The following is a 23,193-nucleotide window of genomic DNA, read 5'->3' as shown; positions in this document are numbered from 1 at the left end:
TGTGTAACCAAGGCTGTCACCCAAAAGTGTTGCTTCTATGGAGGGCACTTGTCTTTCATAGCAAGGCATTTGTGAGCTAGAACTTTGGCTTAGGGTATTGTGTTCTTCTGATTTTTACAATTATCCAGTTGCCAGCAGTTACACAAATCTGTCTTCATAGAATACTGGAGACAAAGAAAGAATTGCTTGATCCTTTCATTTTATCTTCCCTGTTTTTAGGAGTTAAGTCTTCCTAGTGGACGGTTAGGTATGGCTGTGTTAATTTGTTTTAATAGTGATATAATGTGTGTGGGAGTGCAATTCGAGGAAACTTCTAGATTACAGAAATTAGTATGAGAGTTTATAGAAAGTAGCTTTCACTTAATAGAAAAGAAAGGTGAACATATTACCCATGGAAAGGTTAGAGTTCATGAAATGGTTAAATTACTCTGTTTGTATTCTAAATGAATGAAACTGAGAGTAAGACTTGGGCTTTCTTTTTTCTTTGTTTTTCAATTAAATCTTTGACGATTGCAATGATTATTTCTAGAATTGCTGGTAGATATTTAATATTCTGGCATGCCATGTTAAACTGTTTCAGATATAATAATCCTTTCTGCCTTTTCCCTCTAGTATGTTAAAAGATGACTTAAAACTCAGCAGCAGTGAAGACAGTGATGGGGAACAGGTATGTTTACTATGTTATTTTTGCCTGTCTCATCCAGTATTTGTTTCATTGTATTTTATGTGTAATTGAGTCATATATTTGTGATCCATTTATTTAAAATAAATTTCTTCCTGCAGGCTTTCTGACATTCAGATGTTTTAGTTTTCTACTCTGTGTTTTATCTTCCATTTGTTTCTTCTTTTACCAGTATTGACTTTTCCTTAACATTTGTTATAGATCAAAGGATATTCATGAAGCAGGAGGTTATTGATAAGAAAGACTATTAGCAAAGCCTTTGATCTCATCCTGACAATTGTGTTATTCTTTAGGTAAAACAGTATGAATGTTAAGTAAGCATTGATACATGCATTAGAGAACGCCAGTTTCTTCATCAGGAATTCAACTTTTGTTCATTTTAGGCAAATAGAGTACTGTTTATTCATTCATAGATTTTCTTCTTGTGCTTTTATTTTAGGATTGTGATAAAACAATGCCAAGAAGTACACCAGGAAGGTAGACATTGTTTTCTTTTTTTTTTTTTTTCAATTTGGAGAGATAAAGTCAACCTGATAATATTGTAGTGATATAATAAGTGGCCTTATAAATTAAATGTTATCAATTGTCATAGTTGGTATACAACTAAATTAAAAATCATTGAATTATGTTAATGGATGAATTTTGTATATAAATTATACTTCAAATTATTTTTAATATTTAGTTAATTTATTTTCAAATTCTGGATTCATAGAATTGAAACAGCTTAACAAATAATAAGCATTTAGGGAGCACACCTGTAGCCTAGTGGGTAAAACTTCTGTGTCCCACATAAGAGTATCTGTGTTTGATTCCTGACTCTTGGCTCCAGCCTTCAGCTTCCTGCTAATGCAGATCCTGGGAAGCAATGGTGGTGGCTCAAGTACTCAATAACTTTCAGCCTTGTGGGAGACCTGAAATGAGTCCCAGCTCCCAGTTGCTACCCTACCCCAGTCCAGCTATTGTAGGTATTTTGGGAGTGAACCAGAGAATGGGAGCTGTCTGTATGGCTCTATCTGTCTTTCTGCCTTTCTCTCACAAACAAATAAAAACTTTTTAAAAAAAAATTATTTATTTATTTGAAAGGGTTACAGAGAGAGAGAGGTCTTCCTTCTAGTGGTTCACTCCCCAGATGGCTGCAATGGCCATGGCTAAGCCAGGCTGAAACCAGGAGCTTCTTCTGGGTCTCTCACGTGGGTGGAAGTGATCCAAGCACTATGACCATCTTTTGGTGCTTTCTCAGGCCATTAGCAGGGAACTGGATTAGAAGTGGAGCAGCCAGGACACAAACTGGTGCCCATGTGAGATGCCGATGTCACAGGCAGCGGCTTAACTGGCTATACCACAACACTGGCCTCTAAATAAAAACTTCTAAAAAATAGCAAACATTTTAAATAAAGTTGATTGTCAGATTTGAATGTTTTCCTGTTGTGATTATATTAAAAAATGTTCATTTTTAATCTTTTTCAGTAACTCTGAACCTTCACATCATAATAGTGAAGGGGCAGATAACTCCAGAGATGATTCTAGCAGCCACAGTGGGTCTGAAAGCAGCTCTGGATCTGACTCCGAGAGTGAAAGTAGTTCCAGTGATAGTGAGGCAAATGAGCCATCCCAGAGTGCATCTCCTGAGGTGAGACAGAAGGAAGAGCTACCTTCCATAGCCCTCTTAGGGCTCTTGGTGATGTTTGCTTCAGACCCAACTCCAGTGTGAGAGTTGAAGGAAAGCAGTTTACATATTCCAACAAAGGGAAATTCAACTATGTCTTTTAGAAAAAAACTAGATACTTCAGTTTCCTTATTCTTTTAATGGACATTTCATCTAGATTAGGAAATGCTTGCAGGGCATTTAAATACTGAATTTATTTTTGTGTTTCAAAATGGTAATTCATATTGTGTAATAATTGTGAATAAAATGAGTCATATAATTTCACTGTGGCTCAGTAAAATTCAGGTAAAAATCTGTCTTGCTACCTATATTATTTACTTCGTGGAATTAAATATTCTGTGTGGTCATTTGTCAGAATGCCTTTGAAGTTGAATTCCTAACGTGAATATTTGCTGTTTTAAAGCCCGTACTTGGGGAAGTTTTAAAAATTTCATAGGAAATGGATTCTTCACAGATCCCAAATTTTTTTGCACCACAATAAGCTTAGGTTTTAATGCTATATTCCACAGAATTTTTAAAGTGTCCTTATATAACATTAAGTGCATAATCTCACTGAAGTGATTAGAGCTGATAAGATGCTTTGATTCAGTCAGAACTATGAAAAAGCAATGCTTTTGTTGCATTAGACATTGTATTCTTTCCTTCTGATTATAAAAGAGTTTCAATATTGAAAAAGTATATATATATACATATATTTGTTTTTCAGCCTGAACCACCACCAACAAACAAATGGCAACTAGATAATTGGTTGAATAAAGTGAACCCGCATAAGGTGTCTCCAGCTTCTTCTGTGGATAGTAACATCCCATCATCTCAAGGCTACAAAAAGGAGGGCCGAGAACAGAGCACTGGGAATAGCTACACGGAGACGAGTGCACCTAAAGAAACAAGTTCTGCTACTCCTGGGCGAGACTCTAAAACCATCCAAAAGGGATCAGAAAGTGGGCGCGGAAGGCAGAAGTCTCCTGCACAGAGTGACAGCACAACACAGAGGAGAACTGTAGGCAAAAAACAACCCAAAAAGGCCGAGAAGGCAGCTGTTGAAGAACCCCGTGGAGGCCTGAAGATAGAAAGTGAGACGCCTGTCGACATGGCTGCCAGCATGCCCTCCAGCAGACACAAAGCAGCCACCAAAGGCTCAAGGAAACCCAATATAAAGAAGGAGTCTAAATCTTCCCCTCGGCCTCCAGCAGAGAAAAAGAAATACAAGTCAACGAGTAAGTCTTCCCAGAAATCAAGGGAAATCATAGAAACAGATACCTCATCCTCAGATTCAGATGAAAGTGAGAGCCTTCCTCCTTCCTCTCAAACTCCTAAGTACCCTGACAGCAATAGGACTCCTGTTAAACCCTCCTCAGTGGAGGAAGAAGATAGCTTTTTTCGGCAGCGAATGTTCTCTCCTATGGAAGAGAAGGAACTTCTTTCACCCCTTAGTGAGCCTGATGACAGGTATCCACTTATTGTGAAGATTGACCTGAATCTTTTGACTAGAATACCAGGAAAGCCTTACAAAGAGACAGAGCCACCTAAGGGGGAAAAGAAAAATGTGCCAGAAAAGCACACAAGAGAGGCCCAGAAACAAGCCTCAGAGAAAGTGTCCAACAAAGGCAAGAGGAAACATAAGGTATGTAAAGATTGTGGTGTTACTCTCATTCTTTTTTATTAGAGAGAGTGAGCGAGCAATCTCCCATCTGCTGATTCATAGCCCACATACCTGCAGCAGCTAGGACTAGTCTGGGCCAAAACTGGGGAGCTGGGAAAACAGTCCAGGTCTCTCTCCTGGATGGTAGGAAACCAGTTACTTGAGCTGTCACTGCTGCTTCCTGGGATCTGCATTAGCTGGAAGCTGGAATCAGGAGCTGGAGCCCTAGTTGCATATCAAACCCAGGCACTCTGGTAGGGAGTGCAGGCATGGTAATCTCTAGGACAAATGCCTGTCTCCATTTGTTTCTGTTTTTTGTAAAGATTGATTTTATTTATTTGAAAGAGTTATAGAGATCTGTAGAGACGAGAGAGAGAGAGAGAAAGAAAGGTCTTCATGTGCTGGTTCACTCCCCAAATGGCTGCAATAGCTGGAGCTGAGCTGATAAGAAACCAGGAGCCAGGGGCTCCTTCTGGGTCTCCTACATGGGTGCAGGGGCCCAAGGACTTGAGACATCCTCCCCTGCTTTCCCAGGAGCATTACCAAGGAGCTAGATTGGAAGTGGAGCAGCTGGGACTCCAACCGGCACCCATATGGGATGCTGGCACTGCAGGCTGGGGCTTTAACCTGCTGTACCACTTTTTTTTTTTTTTTAAGAGATTTATTTATTTATTTGAAAGTCAGAGTTAGAGAGAAAAGGAGAGACAGAGAGAGAGGTCTACATCCCCTGGTGTACTCCCCAGTTGGCCACAGCGGCCACAACTGGGCCAATCCAAAGCCAGGAGCCAGGAGCTTCTTTCAGGTCTCTCATGTGGGTGCAGTGGCCCAAGGACTTGAGCCATCTTCTACTGCTTTCCCAGGCTGTAACAGACAGAGAGCTGCATAAAGAAGTACAGTAGCTGGGACTCGAACTGGCGCCTATCTGGGATGTCTGCACTGCAGGCGCCAGCCCCCCGTTTGTTTTTGTTTTGTTTTGTTTTTGCTAAAGATTTATATATTTGACAAACAGGCAGAGGCAGACAGAGAGGTCTTCATCTGCTGTTTCACTCTCCAAATGGCTACAACAGCCAGAGCTGGGCTGATCTCAAGCCAGGAGCCTGGAGCTTCTTCTGGGTCTCCCACCTGGGTAGGGGCCCAAGTACTTGGGCCATCCTCCACTGCTTTCATAGGCACATTAGCATGGAGCTGGATCAGAAGTGGAGCAGCCAGTACTCGAACCAGCACCCAAATGGGATGCCATCACTGCAGGCAGCAACTTTACCAATTATGCCACAGCACCAGCACCTCCATTTGTTTTTTAAACATCATAATTTGAAATGCTGTGGAAATATCAGTAAGTCACAAATTTACATATATAGTGGAGACTTCTGAGGGAAAAATAGCTTTTTATTTTTAAGTTTTATTTATTTATTTGAAAGGCAGAGTTACAGAGAGAGATCTTCCATCCACTGGTTCACTCCTGAAATGGCCACAGTGGCCAGACCTAGGCCGGTTCAAAGCCAGGAGCCAGGAACCAGGAGTTTCTTCCAGGTCTCACATGTGGGTACACGGGCCCAAGTGCTTGGATCATCTTCCGCTGCTTTCCCAGGCACAGTAGCAGGGAACTGGGTCAGAAACGGAGCAGCGGGGGCTCGAATGGGCGCCCATATGGGATGCCAGCACCATAGGTAGCAGCTTTACCTGCTGTACCACAGTGCCGGCCCTAAAGATCTTTTCTGCTATAGTGAGGAATTTTTAGAGGAAAGTAAACTTTTAAATAATATTTGTTGAAGAATACTATAGTTTCCCCTAATGAATACCTTTGAGTGTGATTGTAAAAGACATAAAGTTGAGCTTCAGTGGGTGAACAGATAGGTACCGAGACTGGCCTTATCAAGTAAACCTAGGAGATAAACCCCAATCAAGCTGACTTGAGAATCACAAACAGGATAGAGATTATTTCCTCAACAAAATCATCCAGAGATGTTTTTCTGCTCTCCTTTTATTAAACCCCCAGTGCAGATGCTATTCTAACAAATGAAAATCTTCGGAGATTTAAATTGTCCATATTATTTGAATTTCTAGGAAACTGAGGCATATTATTTTATTTGCTCTAGCCAATGAGTTTCCAAAGCTATTTAGTGAACTATGTATGGCTGGTGGCTCCTCTAGCCGACAGCCTCAGATTGTTAGATGTGGTTATGGGGTTTAATTTGTAGAATTGTATAAAACAGGAATTATATATTATATACATACTATATATTATATATAGTATATATTATAAATAATTATATAATTATATATGTTATATATTATAGAGTCTACTCTTTAGATACAGTTGTTTATTATAAAATTTAAAAAAAATTGTCCTTTTGTGCTTTTAAAAACTATATATTATTTTTTTTAAGATTTATTTATTTATTTGAAAGAGTTACACAGAGAGAAGAGAGGCAGAGAGACAGAGAGAGAGAGGTCTTCCATCCAATGGTTCAGTCCCCAATTGGCCGCAACAGTCGGAGCTGCACTGATCTGAAGCCAGGAGCTTCCTCCGGGCCTCCCACGCGGGTGCAGGGGCCCAAGGCCTTGGGCCATCTTCTACTGCTTTCCCAGGCCATAGCAGAGAGCTGGATCGGAAGTGGAGCAGCCAGGTCCCGAACCAGCGCCCATATGGGATGCCGGCACTTCAGGCCAGGGCATCAACCCACTGCGCCACAGTGCCGCCCCTATTATATATTCTTTATAACATATTCAGATATTTAGAATATAGAAATTGAATGTCCTTTTTAGTCTTTTGTTTAAAACGTTCGCTATGTAGACTTGTAATTAAAAAATCCTCGTCCTTCCACCACCACCACCACCCCCCACCATTTCCCCACCAAAAAAAAAAAAAAAAAAAATTCCTCGTCCTTCAAAAGTGCCCCATATCTCCCCCATAACTCATTGGTGTTTTTTCTAGAAAGCTTGTTTTATATCAATGACTATTTAAGTCAGATTTTTATTTCATAAAGTATATGCTATGAAACTCAGTAATAATTTTTAAAACTCATGACATTGGTAAAAACAAAGTGTCAGAGGCCTTTCCTAGAGATAAAGCAGATACTGAGAGTGATCCCAGTCAAGGTCAGTGAAAGGTATGGATTAATTTCTTTCATTTTTTCATTTATCCATATTTAATCATTTGTGCAAGGCAACAATCACATTTTTATCATAGTAGAATACTGACTTTTTTTAAAAAACTGTTTACTTATTCACTTTTGTTTATTTGAAAGGCAAAGTGATGAAGAGAGACAGAGAAAGAGTTTACTGATTATCTCTGCAAAATGCTTACAACAGTCAGGGCTAGACCAGACTGAAACCGGAAGCCAGGATCTGGGTTTCCTACATGGTAAACGGGCACTCAAGTGCTTGAGCCATTATCTGCTGCCTCCCAAGAGCATTTAGCAGAAAGCTGGGTCAGATGGTAGACGCAGAACTCAATCCTAGACACTCTAACTTGGGATGAGCGTATCCCAACACCCTCCCAAATATTTGCTTTTTTTGTGTTCTTATATGTGAAGTAATAGGAAACCTTATTTTCATATGGAAAGTAACACGGACAGTAGATAAGCCTACCACTTAACGTTTTTAGTCAAAAAGTTTTTGAAAAGTCGTTAGGCTTGGCTATAATCAGAAGGACAGATCATAGCAAATATTGGTCCAGTTGTGGGAGTTAGAAGTTTTCATGCAATGCTAAAACTTTCATACAGTATATAATGATATAGCTCCTTTAGAACACATTTTGGCAGTACCTCAGAGAGTGCAACAAAAAGAGCTCGTAGTTCCTAGCTTTGTGGCTTGCATGTCTTCAGCCTGCAGCCAGTGACTTCGGGAGAGCAGGCCTAGTGTAGTCCCCTGCCTGGACAGAGCGAGAAGAGAACTATACAGAAGAACATGGGTTCAACAATGCCTTTACATAATTTTGACTCTTGCTACACCGCACTGGTTGCTACTGGTGAGATCACTGGCTACGCAGCAGCAGCTGGTGTGCCCTCCTGGGCTCCAGCGCTCCTTTTTGGGTGCCTCACAGGCCTGGTCGCTTACCACCTGTCTCAGGATACAAGGAACATGGATTTTCCTGTCTACATCTAGGACTTTGGCATTATGGGAATGACATTTTACCACTCTGGAACATTTATTCCCACATGTTTAATTACAGGTTCCGATTTGCTGATCGCCAAACTTGAAAGTAGTTTGTTGAATAGACCCCATCAGTAGGAGTCATTTCCCTGCCTGGACACATGGAAAATTTAAAATTGCCAAACTTTGACTATTTTCAGTGTAGTAAGAGAAATAAGTGCAACATTTTTATGTACTGCGACATTTTACATTAAAAAATGACACACGGGGGCCAGCATTGTGGCATGGTAGGTAAAGCTGCCACCTGTGATGCCGGCATCCCATATGTGTGCTGATTCAAGTCCTGGCTGCTCCTCTTCTGATCCAGCTCCCTCCTAATGGTCTAGGAAAAGCACCAGAAGATGGCCTAAGTGCTTGGGCGCTTTACCCATGTGGGAGATCCAGATGGAGTCCCAGGCTTCTGATCATTGGATGGAAGCCCTTTCTCTCTCTCTCTCTTTCTCTCTTTCTCTCTATGGCTCTACCTCTCAACCTCTCAAATAAGTAAAGTTTTTAAAAACCCAGATGGTCATCAGCTGATGAATGACTAACTGCAGTGTGGCATATCCATACAGTGGAGTGCTGTCCACGGATAAATGCAAGTAAAGTACTAATCCATGCTGCTACATGGCTGAACCTCAGAAATATTATGCTGGGGCCAGGACTGTGGTGCAGCAGGTTAAGCTACCACCTGTAGCCCTAGAATCCCATATGGGTACCCGTTTGAGTACCAGCTGTTCTACTTCTGATCCAATTCCTTGCTAATTGTACCTGGGAAAACAGCAAAACTTGACCCAAGTCCATGGGCCGCAACCATCCATGTAGGAGATCCTAGAGAACTCCTAGCTCCTGGCTTCATCCTGGCCCAGCCCCTGCCATTGAGGTCATTTGGGGAGTGAACCAGTGGATGCAAGATCTCTCTTTGTAACTCTGCTTTTCAAGTAAATAAATAAATCTTTAAGAAAAATATTATGCTAAGTGAAAAGAACCAGACAAAAAAGGCTACACATACTATATGATCCTTTTAGAGGAGGTGTCTAGAATAAACAAATACAAAAAGACTATGTGGTGGTTGCCAGGACCTGAGAGAGAACAGATTGAAGAGTGATCATTCGTGGATTAGGGTGTGTTTTTCAGATGATCAAAATGTTCTAAAGTTGATTGTTGTGATAGTTGTATGGTTATATGAATATATTAATGCTATGGAATTGTGCATTTTTAAACAGCTAATTTTATGATATGTGAATTTTATCTTCATTTTATTTTTATGGATATCTCCAATCCCTAAAGTCATTACATGAAGAAGATGCCATCAGAAAGCTGGATGTATCTGCAACTGGATGTATCTTTCCAACCTTATGACCAGATTTAGGGACCGTGTTGTGGTATAGGGGGTTAAACCATTGCCTACAATGCCAGCTTTCCATATGGATGCTGGTTGGTGTCCCAGCCACTCCACGTAGATCCAGCTCCCTGGTAATGTGTCTGGGAAAGGATTGGAAGTTGGTCCAAATGCTTTGGGATCCCATCACCCATGTGGGAGACCCAGATGTAGTTCCATGCTCCTGGCTTTTGCCTGTCCCATTTCCAGCTGTTGTGGCCATTTTTCAGAGTAAACCAGCAGGTGAACTATCTCTCTCTCTCTGTTTCTGTCTCTTCTTCTCTCTATATAATTCTGTCTTTAATCTTTACAAAAGACCAGATTTATAGGACATTGTTTAAATGAGTCCTTTGACTTCTCATTTGTCTTACATCTTTTTAGGATTTTTGTTTGTTTGTTTTTGAAAGGTAGAGCAGCAGAAAGAGGGGAGACAAAGAGACAGCAAGAGAAATTTTGCATCTGCTGGTTCACTCCCCCAAATAGCTGCAACAGCTAGAGTTGGGTAAAGCCAAAGCCAGAAGCTAGGAACTTCTCTCACATGGGTGGCATGAGCCATTGTACATAGGCCATTACTATTGACTTTCTAAATACATTAGCAAAAAGCTGGATCCAAAGCAGAGCAGTCAGGACTTGAACCAGCACCTGATAGGAAATGCTAGCATCGTTAAGTGGCAGCCTCACCCACTGTGTCACCACCCTGGCTCCTCATTTGTCTTATTTCTAAAGTTTTATCAAAGATAAACAATTGAGGTGTGACTGGTGCTGGACACTGAAGTTGCATGAATGAAAATCAGACTTAGTATCTGCCATTTTCTGTTTCTCATCCAGAGTGAAGATGATAACCGAGCCAATGAGAGCAAGAAACCCAAAACAGAAGATAAGAATTCAACAAGCCACAAGCCATCCAGCAATCGAGAGTATGTCCACCAAACATGCTACATACCACTGTTGTTAACATGTCTATCAATTGGTACTGGGTTCTTTCTAATGTTCTTTCATGGTGTTCGATGTAGTAAATTTCTGTGATACACATGCATTCATACATCAAATACTGGGAGCTTTTGATTTTTAGCTAGTAGGGATATAAAAGATGTAAGATTCAGTTACTTCTTCCTGTCTTTTTAATAGGACAGGGGTAAGCGCAGGGTAAGAACATTATATGGCACGCTTACCTATAAATCCTGAATGACTGATTGGTAAGTTGAGAAGTTGGTCTCTTCATTCATGATTCATATGTTGATTCACTCAACCAGTACTTACTGAGTGCTTATTGGATAGTAGCCAGTTTAGATACCATACAGCTATTGGGGAAAAAAAAACAGGCAGGATGCCCACCATTGTGGAGTTTACAGTCTTGTTTTTGTAGAAATCTTATGTCCTAATAATCAAATGGGGAAAAATATATTTGTCTTGAAAGCAGATAAAGAAAATGAAAAAAATCCATCAACCTTATATTACTATGTGGAGAAATAAGAACATTTTTTGGTTTGGCAGGTCATCTAAGCAGAGTACTGCAAAAGAAAAAGATTTGTTGCCTTCTCCTGCTGGGCCTGTTCCTTCAAAAGATCCAAAATCAGAGCATAGTTCTCGAAAGAGGACCATTAGTCAGTCATCTTCCTTGAAGTCAAGCAGTAACAGCAATAAGGAGAACAGTGGCAGCAGCAAAAGCAGTTCCTCCACATCAAAGCTGAAAAAGACTGAAGGGAAGACCTCAAGTAGCTCCAAGGAGGTTAAGGTATGGTGTTGGGGTCTCAGAGACTTTGAGAAATCATTCTCGAGGCCAGCACTGTGACAGAGCAGGTTAAGCCCCCACTTGCCACACTGGCAAACCACAAGAGCTGATTTGAGTCCTGGCTGCTTCACTTCCTATGCCGCTCCTTGTTAACGTGCTTGGGAAAGGAGCAGAAGATGGTTTGAGTGCTTGAGTCCCTGCTACCTCTGTGGGAGACATGGATAGAATTTCAGGCTTCTGGATTTGGCCTGGTCCAGCTCTAGCTGTTGCCTCTCTATCTCTTCCTCCTCCTCTATAGCTTTGCCTTTCAAATAAATAAATCATAAATATGTGTGTGTATATATATATATATATATATTAAATGATATATAAGGGAAATCATTCTCAATTCCATGTGACTTTTTCAGGGTGGTACTTTGAAGTTTTTGTAAACATCCTATTTAATATGTAAGCCTGTGTGCTTTGCTCCCTATGTCATATTTCTTATGACTTATTTATTTATTTATTTATTTGAAAAGGCAAGTGATAAAAAGGGAGAGAGTGAGATCTTCTGTCCACTGGTTCACTCCCCAAATGGCCACACCAGCCAAGGAGGCTCATCTGGGTCTGCACTAGGATTCCCAGAACTCCCTATGGGCAAGTGAGTGGCAGAGGCCCAAGTATTTGGGCCTTCTGCTTCTTTCCCAGTTTCATTAGCAGAAAGCTGGGTTGGAATTTAGGCAACTGGGGACTCCAACAAGCACTGTGATATGGGATACCAGTGTCAATATGCAGCTTAACCTACTGTGTACCACCTCACCGGCCCCTATGATAGAATCTTAATGCTAAGCTTCTACAGTGATCTGAGGCAATGGAAGCAGTTAGTCATCTGGCCACATGCATATTAATTAACATAGAAATCCAAAATAGGAAAAGTTGGCTTTGGAAGTTTTTATTTCTGTTTCTGGTTTTTAGTTACATATATTTACTTTACCTGAAAGGAAGAGAGAGAGACAGACATACAAAGTGAGAGAAATCTGTCCATTGATTACTTTCCAAATTCCATAGCAGTCAGGTTTGGGCTAGGCTGAAGCCAGGAATCCAGAACTAAATCCTGGTCCACCACATGGTCGACAGAAACCCAAGTACTTGAGCCATCACCTGCTGCCTTCCAGGATGCATATCAGTAGGAAGTGGATCAGAAACAAAGCCAGAACTCACACCTAGCACTGTGATACGGGATGGAAGGCATCCCAAACAACATCATAAGCTAAATGCTCAACCATAGAATTTTTTATTTTTTTAAAGACTTAATTATTTCTTTGAAAGAGTTACAAACACAGGCCGGCGCCGCAGCTCACTAGGCTAATCCTCCGCCTTGTGGCGCCGGCACACCAGGTTCTAGTCCTGGTCGGGGCGCCAGATTCTGTCCCGGTTGCCCCTCTTCCAGGCCAGCTCTCTGCTGTGGCCAGGGAGTGCAGTGGAGGATGGCCAAGTACTTGGGCCCTGCACCCCATGGGAGACCAGGAGAAGTACCTGGCTCCTGCCATCGGATCAGCGCAGTGCGCTGGCTGCAGCGCGCCGGCTGCGCCGGCCATTGGAGGGTGAACCAACGGCAAAGGAAGACCTTTCTCTGTCTCTCTCTCTCACTGTCCACTCTGCCTGTCAAAAAAAAAAAAAGTTAAACACACAGAGAAGGAGAGGCAGAAAGAGGGAGAGAGAGGTCTTCCAACCACTGGTTCACTCCCCAATCGGCTGCAATGGCCGGAGCTGTGCAGATCCAAAGCCAGCAGCCAGGAGCTTGGGCTCGGGGCCTAAGGACTTGGGCCATCTTCTGAGCTCTCCCAGGCCATAGCAAGGAGCTGGATCAGAAGTGGAGCAGCCGGGACTCGAACCGGCACACATATGGGATGCCGGCCCTGCAGGCAGCGGTTTTACCTACTACGCCACAGCACTGGCCCCGGAAGTTTTTAAAATAATAACTGAATGGCTCCAACTGCTGAAGTTTGAAAAGGGCTTTGAGTTTTTTTAGAATTAGACTTTACATTACGTGAAGTGACAAAGCAACTATTTGGCTTTGATTCATGAAATAGAGAAAAATCTATTCAGTTTAGCATTGAAATTCTTCATTATTATTATTCCTTGCACGCTCATAATGTGGAGGAATGTTTCTCATATTTGTGGATGGGGATTTGGATCAGAGTAACTCAATACTGTTGACTAACCTTCTATTTGTTTACTATATTGTTGGCATTTCTTTCTAGACTGTTGTGATCAGAAGCAAACTCCCTGAAATCAGAGTAACAAAACAAAATTTATGAAAATAACTAAATTTTAAAAGTATAATTCATTGCTGCCATTTGGGGAGTGAGCCAGCAGGTGGAAGACCTCTTTTTATCTCTGTCTCTCTGTAACTCTGCCTTTCACATAAATAAATAAATCTTTTTTAAAAAAAGAAAAGTTCACAATTTAGGTAGAGAGTATGCTGTTTTTCACCTCAACTAAGAAAAATTAGGGGGCCGGCACTGTGGCACAGCGGGTTAAAGCCCTGGCCTGAAGTGCCAATATCCCATTTGGGCTTCGGTTCTAGTCCTGGCAGCTCCTCTTCCAACCCAGCTCTCTGCTGTGGCCTGGGATAGCAGTAGAAGATGGCCCAAGTCCTTGGGCCCCTGCACCCTTGTGGGAAACCTGGAAGAAGCTCCTGGGTCCTGGCTTCAGATCGGCACAGCTCCGGCCATTGAGGCCATCTGGGGAGTGAACCAGCAGATGGAAGACCTCTCTCTCTGTGTCTCTACCTCTGTAGCTCTGTCTTTCAAATAAATAAAAATAAATCTTTTAGGCTGGTGCTGAGGCTCACTAGGCTAATTCTCCGCCTGTGGCGCCGGCACCCCGGGTTCTAGTTCTGATCGGGATGCTGGATTCTGTCCCAGTTGCTCCTCTTCCAGTCCAGCTCTCTGCTGTGGCCCGGGAAGGCAGTGGAGGATGGCCCAAATGCTTGGGCCCTGCACTTGGGAGACCAGGAGGAAGCACCTGGCTCCTGACTTCAGATCGGTGCAGCGCCGGCCGTAGTAGCCATTTGGGGGGTGAACCAATGGAAAAAGAAGACCTTTCTCTCTGTCTCTCTCTCTCACTGTCTAACTCTGCCTGTCAAAAAAAATATAATAATAAAATGAATAAATAAATCTTAAAAAAAAAGAAAAAGGAAAATTGCATAATCTAGAAGGCCAGGATTTCATACACATTTTTTCTGTAATAATAAAGTATGTTGACAGGCTTTTTTTGTTTTTTTCTTCAGAAGACTTTCCATTTTCCTTAAATCGAAACTCATTAAAAAAAAATTTATTTATTTATTTGAAAGAGTTACACAGGGAGAGGAGAGGCAGAGAGAGAGAGAGGTCTTCCATCTGATGGTTCACTCCCCAATTGGCCTCAACAGCTGGAGCCAGGAGCTTCTTCTGGGTCTCCCATATAGGTGCAAGGGCCCAGGGACTTGGGCTACCTCTACTGCTTTCCCAGGCCACAACAGAGAGCTGGATTGGAAGTGGAGTAGCCAGGTCTCAAACCTGCACCCATATAGGATGCCGGCACTTCCAGGCCAGGGTGTTAACCCACTGTGGCACAACACAAGCCCCCATGTATTTGTTTTTTTGTTTGTTTGTTTGTTTTTTAAGATTTATTGATTTATTTGAAAGAGAGGGAGAGACAGAAAGGGGAATCTTCTACCCTCTGGTTCCTTCCCCAGATGGCCACAACGGCCAGGGCTGAAGCAGGCTGAAGCCAGGAGCCCAGAGCTGCTTTTATGTCTCCCATGTGGGTCACAGGGACCCAAACACTTGGGCCATCTTCTGCTGCTTTTCCCAAGGCCATCAGCAGGGAACTGGATCAGCAGTGGAGCAGGTGGGACACAAATCGGCACCCACACGGGATGCTTTTTTACCTGCTGCACCACAACACTGGCTTCTAAAATTCAGGTGCTTTTAGGTCTGTACAAAACAGAAGAAAAGGTATCCTAGAAATTTTACATTGAAACATAAAATTCAGAAAGCTATTTCCTAACTAAACAGGCAAATTTTACTGTAAAGAACTTAGAATTTACTCTGATCTCATGAGTTACATTTTTAGTTCTTTTTAGATGGATATTAAGCCCAAGTAGTAAAATAATGTGATGTTGGGTGTTCTCATGGTGAAATACTCATACATCCATGGGTAGATTTAATTATTGAAGGCAGTGGAATTTGTTTCTTTTTTACCAGTGGCTGAAGAAACACTATGAGTTCCACTTTTAATCTCATAGTTTTCAATGTGGTTATATATTTTGTTCGTCAGGAAAAGGCTCCAAATAGCACCTCTAATTGTCCTCCATCTACACCGACTCCTGATGCTTCTAAGCCTCGTAGAACAAAGCTCGCCTTTGATGACAGGTGAGTTTTTTTTGATTCTTTTATGCCCTAAAGAAATTATTCCTGTCAGAAGCTCATTTTAGTTTCTGTCTGCAGTTAGAAGGATTTATATTTGTATGTGAGCCATAGAATATTTAGGCTTGAGTTTGAAAGGTACCCACTAGGCCACATACTGCTTCATTGACTTTACTTCTGTGATTTGATAAACAAGGTAAATGATGTGCCTTCCAGAAAAACCTTATTGCTGCTGATGTCACTGTTTAAGGTAGGGATTTTCTTACACAAAGAAGAGCAGTGTTCTTTTTTCCCATTTTGGTAAAAGGTTGTTTCTGCTAGCCAGCATCTTAATTACTCCTATTCTTTCAAGCAACTTGGGCAAATTAGTATTGAACTAAATAGTTTGATTTACTTTGAGTTGGTGAATACGACTCATGCTGTTAACCTGATAGAAACATTCGTGAGAAAAGAATTGAACTGAGCATGTAGTAGCAGCTCACTTTTCTTTACTTGCGGACAAGAAAACTAATATTATTATCTTATCATGTCACTTAAAATGAAAATTTCCATTGCAGAAGTTACTCCGCAGACCATTATTTACAAGAAGCAAAAAAGTTAAAGCACAATGCAGATGCATTGGTATGTAAATTTTCTCCTCACGTTTTGTCTTTAATCATACTAACTTCACCTCATTTCTTGTTTTTAATAATGGTAGATCACTGCTCACTATTTTTATTCTTCTTTCTTCAGTCTGATAGGTTTGAGAAAGCTGTGTACTATCTTGATGCTGTGGTATCTTTCATTGAATGTGGGAACGCTTTGGAGAAAAATGCTCAGGAATCTAAATCCCCATTCCCCATGTATTCAGAGACAGTGGAGCTCATCAAGTAAGTGGGAGAACTTGTCATATCCTGGGCAGTCACATTTTTGGTCTGTCTAGGCAGAGGCTCCAATCTCTATATGCAGTGAACTGAAGGGGATGCTTAACCCTTTATTTTCCTTGGATGAGGAGAACTAGATCATTCAGTGGGGTTGTTTTTTTTTTTCTGTTTTTTGTTGTTGTTTTGCCTATGCTTAGGTTTGATTCTTATGCTTGGAGGACAACAGAAATCGTGAGATCCAGATAGAGACTTACATTGAGCTTGTCATTTGTTATTTGTGACTCACAGGTACACTATGAAGCTGAAGAGTTACTTAGCACCAGACGCCACAGCTGCAGATAAGAGACTCACGGTGCTCTGGTGAGTGTTGTGGATTCTGCTTCTGCTGATGACAGGCGGTTTCTTAATCAACTGTGTGTGCTCCTCCCAGTGTTACCCTGGAGTCAGCCTTCTGTAACCCTGGCATAATTCTGTTCTTGATGGATGGGTAGGAAATAACTCTAAATTCTTACGGAAAGATTTTAGTTGTTGTCAATCTCTGATCCATTGCCCTCTTAATGAAAGCCTTGGTAGGGTGCGGCTGATATTAGAACCCTCCATTATCTTTTTTTTTTTTTTAAAGATTATATTTATTTGACAGAGTTACAGAGAGAGAGAGTGACAGAGAGAAAAGTCTTGCATCCACTGGTTCACTCCCTAAATGTCCAGAGCAGAGCTAGTCCACTCGAAGCCAGGAGCCAGAAGCTTCCTCTGGACCTCCCACTCGGGTACAGGGTTGGGCCATCCTCTGCTGCTTTCCCAGGCAATAGTAGAGAGCTGGATTGGAAGAAGGCAGCCAGGATATGAACCAGCTGTCATAGGGATGTCGTGCTATAGGCGGAGGCTTAATCTACTGTGCCACAGTGCCGGCCCCATCCTCTATTATCTGTTTTTTTTCTTTCAAGATTTATTTTATTTTTTGAAAGAGTTATAGAGAGAGGTAGCAGAGAGAGAGAGAGGTCTTCCATCTGCTAATTCATTCCCCAAATGGCTGCAACACCTGGAGCTGAGCCGATCTGAAGCCAGGAATTAGGAGCTTCTTCTGGGTCTCCCACGTGAGTGCAGGGGCCCAAGGACTTGAGCCATCCTCTGCTGCTTTCCCAGGCACATTTGCAGGGAGTGGATTGGAAGTGGAGCAGCCAGACTAGAACCGGTGCCCATATGGGATGCTGGCCCTGCAGGTGGGGGTTTTAACCCACTCTGCCACAGCACTGGCCCCCTCTATGACCTTAAACGGTCACTTTTCCAGAGTCTTCTGGCTTTTGTGATTTTTTTTTGTTTTGGAAAGTACAGAGTTAGAAAGGTGTTCCATCTACTGGCTCACTCTCCAAATGCCTGCAACAGCTGAGGTTGGGCCAAGCAAAGGCTGGCAGGGAGTAACTCGGTTCAGTCTCCCATGTGGGTGATACAGACCCAAATGTTTGAGCTATCACCACTATTTTCCAACGTGTGCATTAGCAGGAAACTGGGATGAGAAGTGGAGCCAAGAGTCAAACTCAGACACTTGGATATGGGATGTGGATGTTTCAGGTGGCGTCCTCACCAAGCCAAATGCACACTGCTTCCCCACAGCCCCCAGGACCCTTCTTTCGGTGCCCTCTTCTCTCCCCTTCACATGCATATCTTTCCTTAGGGAGCAAGTACCTAGCCTGCCCAGAATACAGAATGTAAGTTTTTTTGTCCCAGGGAGATTTTGTGAGTTAGTTTTGTTAATAGACATTTTCTTTACCTGTCCTTGTGTTTAACAGTGGGAATACAACTGTGAATAAAACAGACACAGTCCTGTTTGTCATGGAATTTATAGTATGGTGTGAGGAGACAGAAATTATGTGAACTAAGTCCCTTGACAGGAAAAAATATATAACCCTGAGTATAAGAACAGAGGGTGGGGCCGGTGCCGCGGCTCACTAGGCTAATCCTTCGCCTTGTGGCGCTGGCACACCGGGTTCTAGTCCCGGTTGGGGCGCTGGATTCTGTCCCGGTTGCCCCTCTTCCAGGCCAGCTCTCTGCTGTGGCCAGGGAGTGCAGTGGAGGATGGCCCAAGTACTTGGGCCCTGCACCCCATGGGAGACCAGGAGAAGTACCTGGCTCCTGCCATCAGATCAGTGCGGCACGGCGGCCGCAGCGCGCCGGCCGGGGTGGCCATTGGAGGGTGAACCAACGGCAAAAAGGAAGACCTTTCTCTCTGTCTCTCTCTCTCTCACTGTCCACTCTGCCTGTCAAAAATAAATAAATAAGTAAGTAAATTAATAAATAAATAAAAATTAAAAAAAAGAACAGAGGGTGGGAGCAGGCACTTAGGTTAATGGTTAGGACACCCACATCCTACATCAGAGAAGCTGGGTTCAATTCTCGACTACAGCTCTGGCTCCTGATTACAGCTCCTGTTGCACATCTGGGATGTAGTGATGATGACTCAAGTAATTATATTCCTGCCACTCACAGGAGAGACCCGGATTGAATTTCCAGCTCTCTAGTTTCTGAGTCATCTCCTACCTCGCTTACTCCTGCTGCCATTGTGAGTGTTTGGAGAGTGCACCAGCAGAGTCAGTCGTTCTGTCTGTCTGTTCCTCTCTTTCTCTCTCCAGTCCTCTCAAGTAAATAATTTTTTAAAAAGAAAAAAATTAGGGACAGGGAGACCTACTCCAGGCGAAAGGAACAACATGGATGGTGGAAAGGAATAAAGTAGGAGACAGAACAAGAAGAGCGGTGAGAAGTGGCCGTGGCTGGGTAGGGAAGAGGGGCGATCTCACAGCATCTTCCTAAGCTGTGTTAAGATTTATATGTTCCATCAGAGTTGTAAGGTGATACTTGAATTTCCTAGTTTTTTTTTTTTATTCAGATTGTTTATAATTTGATTTGGAGATTCTGCCCCTTAGCAGTTTTGTTTTTAATGCATACATCACTAGGACATATTTGTGTCCTGTGGGTTTTGAGTTTGAATGTCAACAAATAATAGGGACTAGTCCTAGGTTTCTTTTCTTTTCTTTTTTTTTTTTTAAAGATTTGTTTATTGGCCGGTGCCGTGGCTCAATAGGCTAATCCTCCGCCTGCGGCGCCGGCACACCGGGAGTGCAGTGGAGGATGGCCCAAGTGCTTCGGCCCTGCACCCGCATGGGAGACCAGGAGAAGCACCTGGCTCCTGCCATCGGATCAGTGCGATGCGCCAGCCACAGCGTGCCGGCCACTGTGGCCATTGGAGGGTGAACCAACAGCAAAGAAAGACCTTTCTCTCTGTATCTCTCTCTCACTGTCCACTCTGCCTGTCAAAAAAAATTAAAAAAAAAAAAGATTTATTTATTTATATGAAAGGCAGAGTTACACACAGGCAGAAGCAGAGAGAGAGAAAGAAGTCTTCCATCTGCTGATTCATTCCCCAAATGGCCATAACAGCCGGAAGTGGGTGAATCCAAAGCCAGGAGGCAGGAGCTTCTTCTGGGTCTACCACATGGGTGCAGGAGCCCAAGGACTTGGACCATCTTCTACAGCTTTCCCTGGCCATAGTAGAGAGCTGGATAGGAAGTGGAACATCCGGGACTCGAACCAGTACCCTTATGGGATGCTGGCACTTCAGGCAGCAGCTTTACCCACTACACCACAGTGCCAGTCCCTAGTCCTAGGTTTCTTAGCCATCTTCCCCTACTCTAGGGTATGTACTATAAGTGTAGCACATTTTTTGGTTTTGCTTAAAGGTTGATGTTGTTGTTCACATTATACCTGGGTCTGCTGTCAAAAGCCAGTGTTGTACTCTTGCAAAATGCAAAGATAGTCTGTGCAGACGTGGCCAGAGTCTGCTGTCCTAGTAATAAGCAAACTGCCCTTTTTCATTTGCCAGCCTGCGATGCCAGTCTTTGCTGTACCTGAGGCTATTCAAGCTGAAGAAGGAGAATGCTCTGAAGTACTCAAAGACACTGACAGAGCACCTCAAGGTAAGTGTGTCAGTCCAGTGCCTAGGAGACAGAAGTTATTGGCTCCCGTTGCCACAAGTACTGTTGTGTTTAGGTAAAATAGCAGGCCAGGAGCTACTGTTAGAGAACTTTCAGACAAGTTTGAGGTTTCTCGGAATGTATTTAAATGCACGTATGGCTCAGTGCAGGCAAATGTAGCTGCCACATCTACACTTCATTAGTCATCCTTTGTTTACTCAACTGTCCTTCTTTAAACTGTTGTCTTAGCTTCCTAAAACATCTTCTGTGGTTTTTCAGAGCAGCAGTAGCTTAGCAGTGCCTGCCGCATCCAGTTTAAACTCCTTGCCCTGCTTCTTAGGCCCTCATAATCTTGTTCCTTGCTTGTGCCTACCTTTGCTGTAGGTAACTTTTATGGGTCATGTACGTTGTCTCTTTGTATTCAGCTCTCTGCCCTTACTTCTCCCCTTTATCTTTCTGAATGTGATTCATTGGCCCCTTGCCTTCTGTAAATTATTGCAGATTCCATCTCTCACTTAGTAACTTCTTTCTGTTGTATGTTCATAAACACCCATGCATACATGTTTTGGTGTCTTAAATGTATAAAGCTTAACATCAGCTCTGGCTCAGTACTTTTCAGTATATTTAGTACTTCTTATGTAAAAGGGTTTTTTTCAAGTACATTTTATTTTTCCACAGAATTCTTATAATAATTCTCAAGCACCATCCCCTGGCTTGGGAAGGTAGGTAAAATTTTATTATATAAAATATTATTTGTGACAGGTTTATTTATTTATAATATAAAGGTGGAATGGGTAGGGTCCAGTTCCCAAAAATGGAAAGGTGACTATTTAAAAAATAAAACCCATTTTTAATGAAGTATTTTTAAAAACTTTTTTCCTCTTTTGTATAAATGTAAAGATATAAATGAATGTAATCCTAGAAAAGTTGGAGATGGAACATTTTTACGTGCAGCAATCTTGCTTTTTTAACAGCACCTCCACTCTTCTGGCATTTGATTTCCAGCAACTTGAGTGTGTACAGTGTACTTAGCTTCACTCAAGTCTTGGCATTGCCAGAATTTAATGAAAGTGGCGTGATTGTGGCTTGTCCTCCAACCCTACATCACTCCCTCACCCAAAAGGAGGAGAATCAAATGAAATCTTTTTTTATTTTGTAGTTTTATGTGTTCAGTTACTATACTTGCATGAAGGGACATTCTGTCTCTGTCCGGCCAAGTTTATCACGCTAAAAGTGCAGGTAAAAGTGTAAACAAACAGCTTTTTACCCCAGCTTTTGTTTGATTTTCCTTTTTCAGTGTGTGACCGTAGTGTTTGGCATTTCTGTAGATTGAGCACTCTTTCAGTAAACATGAAAGATTTCAATGTATGTGTTTCCTAAAAAGTATTTAATTGATAGGAATTTTAAGATGATTGTAGTTGATTAAAAAGGTGTGCCGCTTGATCACTTTTGAAAAATGCCAGCAATTATGAGGTTCAGAACAATTTGAAAAAGAGGTAATTACGTGTCTTACTGGATGGGAGATGTGTGCTGGGCCAGAGTGAGGAGGAGTGGCTTCTAAGCCACTGAACTGCTGCCAATAAGGTGTATGAGTTCTTCAGTCCTGCCATCTATTCTTCTGTTGTTACTCATTGTAATAAAGGATCTAGAGAATATTATAATTCACTGTGGCGTTTAGTTCTTATTTAGAAAAAATGGTACTTCTCTGAAAAGCCTTCTAGTTAAAAGAATCATTAAATTTCCAAAACCATGGTGTAGAAGGATTCCAGTATACGTTGATTATAATGTTTACCATGTCTGTCTGAACATGCTTCCTGTTTTTCTGTGTGTAGCAAAGCTGTTGGGATGCCTTCCCCAGTTTCTCCAAAGCTGTCACCAGGCAATTCAGGAAATTACTCTTCTGGGGCCAGTAGTGCTTCAGCAAGTGGCTCATCAGTGACCATTTCACAGAAGATCCACCAGATGGCAGCCATCTATGTTCAGGTTACATCCAACTTCCTCTATGCCACCGAAATCTGGGACCAAGCTGAACAGCTTTCCAAAGAGCAAAAAGGTAGATAGGTCTCTGGATAAACTTTGAAGGATGGAATTGTTGAAAGAAACTGTTACAATGTAGTTAAATAAGTGGCTGTTCTGTATTTAGTTTGTTATCTGGTTTAGAGCTAACAGTATAATCAGTTTGCTAGTAATCGTATTAAATGTAACTGAATTTGTTCAAAAATATATGTCATGAAACTAATGACAGCCGGCGCCACGGCTCAATGGGCTAATCCTCTGCCTGTGGCACTGGCACCCCGGGTTCTAGTCCCAGTCGGGGCGCTGGATTCTGTCCCGGTTGCTCCTCTTCCAGTCCAGCTCTCTGCTGTGGCCCGGGAGTGCAGTGGAGGATGGCCCAAGTGCTTGGGCCCTACACCCGCATGGGAGACCAGGAGGAAGTACCCGGCTCCTGGCTTCAGATCAGCGTGGTGTGCCAGCCACAGCAAGCCTGCCACGGTGGCCATTGCGGGGTAAACCAACGGCAAAGGAAGACCTTTCTCTCTGTCTCTCTCTCTCACTGTCCACTCTCCCTGTCAAAAATAAATAAATAAAAATAAATAAATAAATAAAAAGATAGGAAGAAACTAACGACTCAAACTAAAGTAAACTGGTTCTTGGTCTAAGACAAACAAATATGCCTGTATTCTGGCACATTTAATTGCAGCCCTTACCATAAAAGTCATAAAACATGTCCTGT

The 23,193-nt window shown here is 42.3% G+C and overlaps 1 protein-coding gene across 3 annotated transcripts in view; it reads left to right on the top strand.

The window, feature by feature from the left end:
* AFF4 (ALF transcription elongation factor 4) overlaps positions 1–23,193 on the top strand; it is a 99,325-nt gene that overhangs the window by 68,440 nt on the left and 7,692 nt on the right. For all 3 annotated transcript variants that reach the window (XM_051843318.3, XM_051843317.3, NM_001171499.1), the window contains 13 exons: positions 613–667; positions 1,122–1,159; positions 2,150–2,312; positions 3,055–3,972; positions 10,334–10,422; positions 11,000–11,240; positions 15,543–15,637; positions 16,189–16,252; positions 16,364–16,500; positions 16,783–16,854; positions 20,369–20,462; positions 21,138–21,181; positions 22,292–22,512. In XM_051843318.3, the coding sequence (XP_051699278.1) occupies positions 613–667; positions 1,122–1,159; positions 2,150–2,312; positions 3,055–3,972; positions 10,334–10,422; positions 11,000–11,240; positions 15,543–15,637; positions 16,189–16,252; positions 16,364–16,500; positions 16,783–16,854; positions 20,369–20,462; positions 21,138–21,181; positions 22,292–22,512 (2,231 nt within the window). The remainder of the gene's footprint in view (positions 1–612; positions 668–1,121; positions 1,160–2,149; positions 2,313–3,054; positions 3,973–10,333; positions 10,423–10,999; positions 11,241–15,542; positions 15,638–16,188; positions 16,253–16,363; positions 16,501–16,782; positions 16,855–20,368; positions 20,463–21,137; positions 21,182–22,291; positions 22,513–23,193) is intronic.

Source organism: Oryctolagus cuniculus, chromosome 6 (genome assembly GCF_051225735.1).
Source record: "Oryctolagus cuniculus isolate XC-2025 breed Fujian yellow rabbit chromosome 6, ASM5122573v1, whole genome shotgun sequence".
In the NCBI taxonomy this organism is placed as follows: Eukaryota; Metazoa; Chordata; class Mammalia; order Lagomorpha; family Leporidae; genus Oryctolagus; species Oryctolagus cuniculus.
Note: the sequence above shows the minus strand (reverse complement) of the source record. Positions and strands in the feature narration are given on the sequence as shown.